The sequence below is a fragment of the Mesoplodon mirus genome (assembly GCF_964341445.2).
Source record: "Mesoplodon mirus genome assembly, chromosome: 6".
NCBI lineage: Eukaryota > Metazoa > Chordata > Mammalia > Artiodactyla > Ziphiidae > Mesoplodon > Mesoplodon mirus.
Genome location: NC_138982.1, coordinates 5246078 through 5258175, shown reverse-complemented (window position 1 = coordinate 5258175; position 12098 = coordinate 5246078). Strand labels below are relative to the sequence as shown.

Sequence of the window (12098 nt, the reverse complement as noted above, 5' to 3'; positions counted from 1 at the left end):
GGATGTTTTAGGTGGCCTCGGTGTTTTTCACTTTAAGGAAGAGACCGCATCACGGCAGGGAGGGAGGACGGTGGGTGAGTGGGCCAGCTGAGAAGAGCAGTGAGTGGTCCCTGTGGAGAGTGGGCCCCAGCAACAAAATAGAGACATGTGAAGGGATTCTCCGGGGGTCCTGGGGCTCTGAAGATTTGGAGGCACAGGGACATCTAGGCCCCATCCTGTAATTTCTTCCTGCAGCTTGATGTTAACGGTAAAGAGGATTGTTTCACCTCTGGGGTTGGTAGTGAGGATGCTGAGCAAGCACGTGAGACAAGGGGAGTTGAGAAACAATAAAGAACAATCGATTGATCAGGTCAACCTGTCTGCACAGTAGTAGGCTGAATGTCAGAGAGCACTGATTTCTTGTTTGCCACCCTGTATTGAAAGCTCCCTGAAGACAAAGACTTCTCATGTTTGTATTTTTTTCTGCACTAGTGTCCTGAAAAGAGAGTTTTCAATAAATGATTGTTAAAAGAATGAATTAGGGGGCAAAGGTAAAAGGCCTCAGAGTGGTGATTTCCAGAGATGAGACAAGGCTAGCTGAAGATACCTCCCTAATTCCTTTCTCCCAATCCTTAGTTCTTCTGAGAAACAGCTGTGAGTTGTTGGGCTAGGACCAGGAAACCCTGGTTGGGCAGCAGCTCAAAAGTATTGTTTAACGAAGAGTCATATTTTCTTGTAAAACTTTGGGAATCAGAATATCTTTTACAAGACCAATGATGTGTCATTTATCGAATGCTTGCTTTGTGCCTTGTGTATCATTGCCTGTAGTTCTCACAACAGTTCAGTGATTATACTTACACCCATTTTTCAGAGAGACCCAAAGCCCTTCATAAGTTGTGGAGCCAGGCCTGTGGGATTTGAAAAGTTCATATTAACAAGGCCTGTTATTAGAAAAGTATTAATTGTGCATGAACAGAAATATAGGTCCTATCTTAGAGGCCTGGGGAGCCGCTCTGCCCAGGGGCCCCAGAATGTAGTGAGGGTCAGCCCACTCGTGAAGTGTACCCAAGTCTGTCCCCAGAGTAGGCGAGGCAGTCTGATTTCTCCGCTGGCTTCTTCTGTGCCACTGTTTCCTCCTTGGGTATAGGTTCTGGGGTACCTGGAATTAAGAAACTTACCAGTTTGGGCTGTATTTTCTACCTACTCATTCCCTGGGTCCAGGACACTGGAGATAGGAATAGTCGCTTGTTATCAAACAGGATTGTCATGGAAAGAAAGCCTGAACAAAATACTGTGAAAGGTATTGAACTGAGTGTGAAACGTACTCATCTGGCTGATCTGCTTTTGACTTTATTTCCACTCTCAGAGTGTCTTCTTGCATGTGCCCTTCCAGTGTTGGTCCAGCGTGACTGTTGTCTGTGTGTTAAAGGAAGAGGCACCAGTGCTTTTCAGAGGAGCCCAGGGTCCAGGACTCTGGCCTCAGAGGATTGTACGTCAGCACCAGTGCCAGTGACCACAGCCTCCTGTTGCCGGCCAGGCTGCTGCTGCTGCTTGGGTCTCTCTCCTTCAGCCCACGGAGGCTCTGGCTCTATCTACACACAACACAGAAAGTGGAGAAGCAGTGAACCAAGGTGATTTTGTAGAGCTTCAAACCAGAAAATTTTGACAATTTCAGGAGAAAATAGGCTTTGGTCTGAGTCATCTGGAGAGTGGGGTTTGTAGCTACACCCTTAATTAGAGCAAGAGCCAAAGGAAGGTACTTTTTAAGTGCCTAAGGATCATTCCAAGGCACATGTTCCAATTGGTTAAGACTAAAAATCCATATCTAGTTTATTTTGAGAAATTTTAAAAATATGGAAAAGTACAGAGAAAAATACCCATATTCCCACCACCCAGAATTGACCATCATTAAATGTTGGCTCAATAAAAAAATCCCAGTAGAAGATAAAGCCGTATTTGACTTTCACCCGCAGCACCATTACTTTCTTCTCCTCCCCAAAGGCCAACGTTCTCGTGGATTTGGTGTGTTTGCCTCCAAGTCCACCTTCTATAGTTATATAGAAATTATATACATGAGTACATGTTTTAGGGCATGATATAGTTCTGCTTTAAAATATTATTTACATGGTACCATGCATGGCAGCTGGGAATTTGTGTGAGAGTGGGACGGGATTATAGGAAGCCACCCTTTGGAATTCCTATTGTTGCCGGAGCTGAGCCTGGTCTCTGCTCACAACCCTTCAACCTCCCACCTTTAGCACGAGTTCACCTAAATCTTTAAGTTAAAGGGTCCAGAGATAAGAAAGGAATCTATAAACAAAAAAAACAGATAGAACCAGCTGGGACCAAGATGGTGATGCATCTGACCTACAACAGACCCTGAGTCTCATTATACGTTGACTTAACTACCTTAGCATATTAAATGACACACCGTACCAGCCACCAGGACTGGACATTATAGAACAAAAAGGATAAAAGCGGGTGGTACGCCACTACTCTGGAAAAAGCCCTGCCCTTCCCTGGTAGACTAATGCATATGCCTCCCTATCATCAGCCTCACTCCTCCTCGCTTTGTCTTTACAGTACTTTTTTTTTTTTTTTTTTTTTTTTTGCGGTACGCAGGCCTCTCACTGTTGTGGCCTCTCCCGTTGCGGAGCACAGGCTCCGGACGCTCAGGCTCAGCGACCATGGCTCACGGGCCCAGCCGCTCTGCGGCATGTGGGATCTTCCCGGACCCGGGCACGAACCCGTGTCCCCTGCATCGGCAGGCAGACTCTCAGCCACGGCGTCACCAGGGAAGCCCTACAGTACTCTAACATTAAATCCCTCTTGCCAGGTGGGTGAGAAGATGATCTGTGAACTTAGTTCCCTGCTTCTCTATTCTTTGGCCACTGAATAAAGCCTGTGCTGTGTTCATCTCAGCTTTGGTTTCATTATTCACTCGAACCCAAACGGAAAAAGAACCCTCCCCTGACAAGGCAGAGAGCCTTGGCCGGGCTATGGCCTGAGTAGGGTCCATACAACTTAATTCAGTAACAGTATCACCATCATCATTACATTTATTCACTATTTATTGACAGTCTGTTATATGGCAGGCAGCGTGTGAGGGGATATGACAACGAGAAGCACTGATGGCTTTTCCCCACTCATGAAGTTTACATTCTAGTGGAGAAGACAGTCACAAAAATTAGCAAACAGAGGCACCGAGGTAGGTGGCCTCCACGATGGCTCCCAGAGCTCCCTACTTCCTAGTATTCACATCCTTGTATAGCCCTTGTCCAAGTGTTAGCAAGGTTGGTTTGTGCAATCAGTAGCCTACAGCAGAAGTGATGCTATATCACATCCAAGATCAGGTTATAAAAAAGACTTCAGCTTCTGTCTTAGGTGCTCACACATTCTCTTCATCACTTCCTCTGTGGGAAGCTGCTATGTATGTGGACACTCAGGCGGCCTGTGGAGAGGTCCACGTGACAAGGAATGAACTGAGGCCAGCCAGCAACCACATGAGTGAGCTTGGAAATGGATCCTTCAGTCCACTTGAACCTTGAGATGACTCTAGCCCCGGCCAACCCGTTGAGTGCACCACCACGAAAGAGTCTGTCCAGACCATGCAGTTAGCCTACTCCTGTATTCCTGACCCACAGAAACTTCCAGATAATAAGTATTTGGCTTAAGCTGCTCTGAGTAGGGGTAATTTGTTATGCATCAATAGATAACTAATACAGAGACAGACGAAATAATTGCAAGTTGGAATCAGTGCCTACACCGATCTTACGGTAGAGCAGATGCCCATTGGGAGAAGTGGTTCATGGAGCCTGAATGCTGGTTTCAGATCCTGGATCCTGGCTCAGCCACATACTAGCAGTGTGACCTTAGCAAGTCATTTCTCTAAACTTCTATCTTCTAATTTGATCATTTGTAAAACAAAGATAATAACGGTACTTACATTAAAGTTGTGAAGCGTCAACAAGTTAGAAAATGAAAGTGCTTAGCCCAGAGCCTGACACATTTTAAGGGCTCAATTCATTTAACTATTGTTATGCTGTATGGATGCTTAAGCATTTGTTATTAATATATTTGCCTGAGCTGTTTGCTTATTGTCTTTCATACTGGAAAATGGCTACTGAAGGTGAATGCCGCTGTATAAATCTCACTCAGATTTAACAATATAATTCAACACTGTATTGAGCACCTACTATGTGCCAGGGACTAAGCTAGGTGCTGGAAAAAGATTAGTGAGGTATGATCCCTGTCCCCATGGATCATACCTCCCCAGGGGAGGCAGAACAAATGTATTAGCGTAATAAAGGATTCTAAGTGTAAAAGACTTGTGAGTCGAAGAATCTGCAAGAATTCCTCACCAAATGCCATTCATATTTGGTATACTTCTTCTTGTGGGGAGACACCTGATAGTTCTATACTCAGGAGAAAATTTGAGAATCAGTTTAGAAACTTAGAAAATAGATCTGTTTTAATTGCTAATGTAGGCTATAAATTACACTGCGGGGGGCTTCCCTGATGGTCCAGTGGCTAAGACTCTGTGCTCCCAATCAGGGAGCCCGGGTTTGATCCCTGGTCAGGGAACTAGATCCCACATGCCGCAACTAAGAGTTCGCAAGCCACAACTAAAATATCCCGCATGCTGTAACAAAGATCATGCACACGGCAACAAAGATCCCACGTGTTGCAACTAAGACCCGATGCAGCCATATTAAATAAATACATACATACATACATAAAACTTTAAAAAAATTATACTGGGAAGTCAAAGCACAGAGGAAAGCAGTGCGACGAAATGAAGACAGGCTTTGGATCTCAGCTTAAATGTCACTTCCTCAGGGAGGTCTCCTGTATGTAACCCTATTCTCTTCCTTCATAGCAATTATTATAATTATATGCTTATTTGTATTTGTTCCATATTTCTCTTCCCAACTATACTGTAAGCTCCTTGGGGGCAGGAACCACATCTGGTTTACTCACCACCATAGAAAGTATCTAGTTTAATCCGTGGTACATAACAGGTGCCTAATAAGTTTTTGTAAATGAACGAATGTTAAATAAGTGTTAGAACCATTACAGTCCTGGTGGGTAGATGAAGTCCATAGAAGACTCTTGAGACCAGTGCAGCAGGATGCTGACCTAAAGACTGAACTTGTGTGCAGGGCCCTTTCCTTTTCTGGCAGAGAGGTGCTAGAAGAGCTTTAGGGGTTCAGAAGAAGGAATTCCTTTGGAGGACACTGCTCTAGAGCTTCCTCCCCTCCACTTGCTACATACAAAATCCAGGAGTGATGGGAGAGAGGTTCTACTGTTAGGAATTAGAGAATACACAGCCTTTTTTGCTTTGAAGATTGTGAAGGATACTGGTGATCATCCACCTAGCGTCCATTTTCCTCTTGATCCTTACAGAACTCCAATTTTACCCAAGTAGCCATGCTTCCTTCTTATAATCCATGTGACTCAAGGAGCACCCACCCCAGAGGGTAAACCTTTCCTTGGTAACTTGATAAACTTGATATCCTGTACTTTCCAATAACTTATCTTGGTAACTTGTTGAACCACTGCATCAAACAAGTCCAAAGTCTATCTTGCCCCTGGACTTCCTGTTATGTGAGATAATCCATTTCCTTATTGCTTAAGAAGACAGTTTGAATCAGATTTTCTATTCTATTTGCAGGCCAAATAATCCTAATTGACCAATGATGTTTGGCCTCCTAGCTATAATTAGGGCAGCTACACTCAGAAAAGTGGGTAAGTCACCCTATTAGCCTGGAAAAGTCAAGCAGTGAGACTCTTTGTGTTCCAAGTGTTGAAAATGAAAATCTGCCAACCAGGCTAGTGTGAATAGCTAAGTATGGAAAGGGCAGGGGGTGGCGGTGGGGTGAGGACATGTTTGCATGGGGCAGACACAGAGATCAAACTCACAGTGGCTCCAGCTGCCTGGAAGAAGGCTGAGTATAGGCCTGAAAGTTGAACCCTAAAAGCTGTGACCCTGAGACCTCCTTGTGAGAGACACCATGCCCTCCATGGAGATCCCTGTTGGCCATTGTGGGACCAGCTGTGCTACAGACTTGCATCCTTTGACCAATTGGAAAGTACAGGTTGCAACAGTGACATCGTGTGGCTATAAGATGCAATGACAAAGGCCACTAGGGCTTCCCTTCAGGTGTGTCACAGCTGGATTTTCCTTTGGGAATTTTTGGATCGCTTAACCTGCTATGAGTTTTTGAAAAAGGTGGGCAGGGGCCCTATTTGTAGATTCTGAATTTACTAAAGTGATACAGAGAGGATTGAGATGATTTCCTTTTGTGGAGAAAAAGAACACTGATCATATTTGTACACTGTGGAGCCCCCCCCCCTTTTTTTTTTACAGTTTTTACTTATATATCAGGATGCAAGAAAGTTAGGCTTGGAAAGACCCAAACAAAAGCATTTCCATTTTATACTCTTTTTGAAAACTCATCTATGATTCCCCATCGCCTGCAGGACAAAGTCCCAGCTCCTTAGCACACCTGCTAAAGGGCTTCCTCCTCTGATTCTCCAATGATGCAACATACTCCTCAGCTTCCTCAGGAAGCCCATTATATTGGCCAATGCTTTGGGAGTTAGGTTTTTGGGGAGGGCAGATATGAGCTGTACCAAAGGAGTCCAGGTTTAATTACAGAAAAAAAAAAAGTAAGGTTTACTGAGCACTTGTGAACTAGGCATTATAATAACGTGCTTTGGAGTTATAATCTTAATTTGCACATGAAGTTTTCTCTAAATACTGATAGAGACAAACGGCCAAAGTAGGTGATTAAATAGTTAATTCCACTAGGGGATTGTAAGGAAAAAGTATGGGAGACCCCTGTAAGTTAATGATCACTCAAGAAAGCAGGCTTGCTTAGCAACAAAACCATGCAACAGAAGCATGACTTGCCCCAAAACAAAACAGTGGTGGCATGAGACACACATCCTGCCCAGTGAGGTCAGTAAATTAATGATTCCTAGGACATGCTTCTCTGTGCACACTAAAAACAAAAGTATAAGGAAAAGGTGACATTATACTGAAACCCGAGATGATTTATCATATTTTAGTATATGTTACTACCTTTTTGCTCATTTCCACTGCATCATGACAGTCCCAGTTCGACCATGTGGGGACAAGAAAACTCCTCCACCTGATGTGGAGGTGGAACTGATGATGGAAGCTTGATATCTACTCAAGAATGAGGAAGAAGGTGGTCTTCTTTTTCTTTGATTATAAAACTGTAGCCCACTAAGTTCTCAGAGCGGCATTCCCTTGCCCACCGGCTTTTAAGCCTCACAAGCGTTCTACTCGAATAAAACACTTCTGATCTATCACTTTGCCTCTCAATGAATTCTTTCTGTGCTGAGACATAAAGAACAGCAGGTCCTTGAACCCCCTCTCCCTCCACGCATTCCTGCGGTTTCAGTATTTTTCCTATCTGTATTGCTGGGGAACTCTTCACCATTCAGAATCATTCTTCTTATGCATCTCTCTAGGTTTGTAGTTCTCGACTTTGGCTGCACATTGGAATCACCTGGGGAGCTTTACAAACTACCAATGCCTGGGTCCTACCCAGCAGATTCTGATATGCTTAACTTGGGGTCTGAACATTGTTTTCAAAGCTCCCCAGGTGATTCTAATGTGCAGCCAGGGTTGAGACGCACTGGTCGAGGAAGACTTCAGGGACCGAGGTAAATCCTCCTTTTCTTTCCCTTCTGTGCCCTAGACACCTTTCTCTGATCATGCCTATCACACTGCACCTTAATTTCAGGGTGTATACCTATCTCCCTAACTAGATTTTGAACATCTCCAGCCAGACACTTTTGCATTTTTGGAGCTCTATGTATGGCCTCACACTTCGTGGAGATTTGGAAAATGTTTAATGGGAGGGTAAAACGTCATCAACAAACACCTATTTGCGTCCTCCAAATGCCAGGCGCTGCACCGCTCAGCCAGGTCTGCAGCCGCCACGTGGCCCGGACCTCACTTTCACCGACAGCCTCAAACGTAAATTTCTGAAGTCTTCCTGACAAATGAGGATCCAGGTAAGTGAGAGAGACAACTTGAGCCAGAGCCTATTTTCAGCTGCAATGGAAGTGCGCAGGCGCAGACGACAAAACCAGCCCCGCACACACACAGGTCTAAGTCAAAGTTAGGCCCCACCCCCAGAAGCGGAGCCAACCAGAGGGCGCGGGGCAGGCCCAGCCTCCCCGGGCGGTCCGAGAAAATCGCCCCGGCGTTTAAGCCAGAGCACAGGCAGGCCGCTCGACGCGCTCGGGCTCGATTGGCCGGCCTCCCACGGCGTGGTAACGGTGCAGAGGCGGGGCCGGAGGTCTCTGAGCCGGCGGGGCTGGGCGCGCTGTTGGAGGGCGGCGGCGGCTGAGGAAGGTGAGCGGCTCTCGGGGTGCACAGAGGCGGCGTCTGGAGCCCCTGTCTGAGTAACCCCGGGCACTGACCACAGCTGCGCCCTGCGAGTGGTCAGACTGACCCTTGCTGGGGTTCCCAGAGATGAGCAATGAAAATCCCAGTGTAAAGGCCGGGGGGAGCGGGGTGACCTGAGAAACCTGGTTCAAGTCTGGCTTCCCGCCCTTTGTGATCTTTGGCTTCCCATTTAACGTCTCAGCGCCTCAGTTTCTTCAGTTGTAGGACACAGCTGGTAATTCTTGCCTTACATGGTGGTTGAGAAGGTTAAATGAGGCAGTGAGTGAAGCGTGGAATGATTGCCGGCGCAGCCTGGGTTCTGGATAGGTTGTAGTTACTCCGTTCGCAAGCGTCCACTAGGGCCGACCCCCTCCACTTTGCAGTTGTCAAGGTGTCTGAGAAGGTCGCTTGGCTAGTGAAGGCTCGTAGCAAAAGGTGGGGGCTCCGCGGACGGGTAGAGTAGGTATCTCCTTCTCCGGTTTATTAGGCCCATTTCAGAATCGGAGGGGCCTCATTATGCGGAGCCTAATTTGATTTTATTAAGAAAATCAATGAGGTGAAAATATTGCAGGGCTAAGAGACCCGTAACACGCAGACCAAACAGGTTTTTGTACCACTTTATTTTCTAACCGTAATAATGTTAAAACACTGGGCACGCATTACCTCTATTGGTTTCGTTCCTCTGTATGAGGTTTTGTTCTGTTGTGTTGTTTTACTTTTGGTATTGCCAAGTAGACGCGGGCCTTCCCCGCCCCACTTTGGGGAAGAGGTGGCTGACTAGGGTTTTGCCCGCAGCTTCTGCTTGGAGGCGTGTTCTGACCCTTTATGTAACCTCTCGCGGGGCAGGATGATTTGGTTGAGATGAGATCCAGTGCTAATTCCGTTTCCTTATTTGCGGTAGATTCAGTTCTTTTTAGGAACGTTAAACAGCATGTTGGCATATTTTTGGAATACAGCTTTTGCATTTAATAGACAATAGAGACTTTGAAAGCATTGGATGTTCCATTTATTGCAGTAAAGTGACATACGTACTTTTGAGAAAGCTAATTGCACATTTTGATGTGACTCACTTGAGAAAGAACAGCTACTGGCCATGCTTTATTTCCAGTTCCCCCCCCCCAAAGTAGTGAAAAATAATTACATTTTAATTTATGGTGCATGTTACAGGGGCTTCAGACCTATAAAGGACAAGTTACCAAAGGACTCTTGGGAGACCTCAGTGCAAGGAGATAGAAATGTGTTTTGCTTCTCTGCACTTGGCTTTCTATGCCATGTACAAATGAACTCCAACCCTGCAACTCCTATTCTCACAGTCTTACTTTAGGTGTGTTATGACACGGATTAAAGCAAGCTGCACCTTCTGCTTTGGCTTTGGGAAGCATTGGGTCTCTTCTGACTCAGAGTTCCAGACCTATGTCCTGTTACAGTTTGTAGTGGGGTAAAGGCAGCTGCAAACTATTGGCACATTAATTTCACAGTATGGACTTCTGAAAAGGAGGGCTTGGTCACAGGTGAAATTGTGAAAGTTGTTCTCCCTGCCTTTGCTTTTTGTGTTCAGTGGTATTGTCTATCTGAGAGTACCCCTGCCAATGAGAATTATTCTACCTTTGAAGCCAGAATTGATGCTAGATGATGATAGAATTGGACTCCCAGCTAAATGTTTCAACAGAGCGGGGACAGGAAAGATAAGGGGAAAGAAGACAAGGGTGAAGGCACGTGGTGGTGAGCATTGGAGTCCATTAGCTAATTCAGTTGTTCCAGCTTCTGTTTAGTGGTTACCACCAGTACGACGGATGCCTGTTCTGGGAATAACACATGACCATTCTTACTAGGAGATGAACTTTTTAAGATTTGGGTCTCTTTACCTTTTTGAAACTTAGATGAAGATCCAGTTTCAGATATGAGTGTCACTGAGTGATCGTTTCATTGAGATCAACTTGAATGATCAGGTGAAAAGTGCAAGAGGAATGTGCTATGACTGAGGTATGTCTAATGTGACAGATAACTCTCTCTGGATGTTGACAGACTGTGGAAAGGATCTACTAATTATGGAATACTATATGTATATTTCCTTTTGACCTCCTCATAATCCTGTCAGATACTTTAATTTTTTTTTGGCCACCCCCCACCACAGCATGTGGCAATCTTAGTTCCCCAGCCAGGGATCGAACCCGTGCCCCTGCATTGGAAGTTCAGAGTCTTAACCACTGAACGGCCAGGGAAGTCCCTCCTATCAGATTTTTTTAAACTCAGTTAAGGAAACTGAAGCCCAGAGTGGTTAAATAACTTTTTAAGATAACACAGATAGCTGGTCGCCAACTCTGATCACCACTTCTGTCCTGTGTGCCAGGCACTGTTCTATTTGTCCTTTCTATATTAACTTTCCTAATCTTCACAAGAACCTATGATCTAAGTACTTTTATTATCTTCATTTTATGATAAGGAAATTGAGGCACAGAGAGATGAGTACTTTCTTGGTTGTGTGGCGGAATCCATGATTCGAACCTAGGCATTCTGGCTATACCAGCCTTCTTTTAGTTAGTATTTCCTTTCCTTTTGCTTTTATTGTTATTTAACAAAATCTTTTTATTAAACAATGAATTTTTATTATGAAGTCAAACAAAAGAGCATACATAAAAATGTGTAGCTTAATGAATTACTACAAGACGATACCACCTAGGTCAGGGTGAAGAACCATGCTGGCTGTGTTAAGACTTTGCTCCATCCCAATTACAACTACTTGGGTACTCCCCTTAGTAGCCATTCTTCTGACTTTTATAGTAGTTGCTTCCCTGTGTTAAAAAAAGTTTTTTCATAAATCTGTATTCTTCAGCACTATAATGTAGTCTTGTCATTAAATTAAAAAAAATCTCTTTTAATCTGTAGGTTTTCTCCCTATTACTTTCTTTTCTTACAATTTATCTGATGAAGAACTTGGGTCATTTGACCTGTATATCCTACAGTCTGGATTTTGCAGATTGCACACTCATGTACAGTTAATTATGTTCCTCTGCCCTGGGTAATTCCCGTGTATTGGTAGCTGAATCCAAGACTGGATCAGACTCAGATTCAATCCCTTTGGTAATTCTCTAGGTGGTGTTTGCCAAGACCATAGGAGGTGTGGAATGTCTCATTGTTTCTCTTTTTGTTGATACTTGATGCCTATATCTGTTCATTGAAGGTTGCAAAATAGTGGTATTCTAATTCTATCATGGCTTTTTAACTTATTAGTTGGAATATTAGTCCTCTATCATTTGAATATGCAGCAGGACAATTCCTTTAGGAAAGGCAGCATAAGTGTTTGATTCTATCCATTTATTTACCAATTTTTGAGAAAGTGAATCGGTTTTTTATCTTCTGAAGACAATTCTTTTTTTTGTTTTGTTTATGAGACAATTCTTTTTAAAAATCTATTATCAGTATGAGGTCATGAATTGAAACATTTTATGTGTTTCAGTTCATTGCAATTATCATTATTATCAAAGCTCATGTGGTCTCATCTTTGGCTGGGGGGAACCTATTCAAGCCTATCCTTTTGATATGACCCTACTAGTCTTTAATAGCTTCCTTGTTGTCTGATATCTTTTTTTTTTTTTTTTAAGAAGATGTTGGGGGTAGGAGTTTATTAATTAATTAATTTATTTTTGGCTGTGTTGGGTCTTCGTTTCTGTGCGAGGGCTTTCTCTAGTTG

General features: G+C 44.1%; 1 protein-coding gene across 6 annotated transcripts in view; it reads left to right on the top strand.

Moving 5' to 3' along the window:
• Positions 1-8307: 8307 nt before the first annotated feature.
• Positions 8308-12098, top strand: part of CEP70 (centrosomal protein 70) — an 82001-nt gene continuing 78210 nt past the window's right edge. For 3 of the 6 annotated variants that reach the window (XM_082625133.1, XM_082625131.1, XM_082625128.1), the window contains exons 1-2: positions 8332-8374; positions 10294-10390. In XM_082625133.1, coding sequence (XP_082481259.1) covers positions 10382-10390 — 9 coding nt within the window. In that variant the 5' untranslated portion in view covers positions 8332-8374; positions 10294-10381. Of the gene's footprint in view, positions 8375-10168; positions 10391-12098 lie in introns of all 6 variants that reach the window. The other 3 variants (XM_082625129.1, XM_082625130.1, XM_082625132.1) reach the window with 3 other exon arrangements.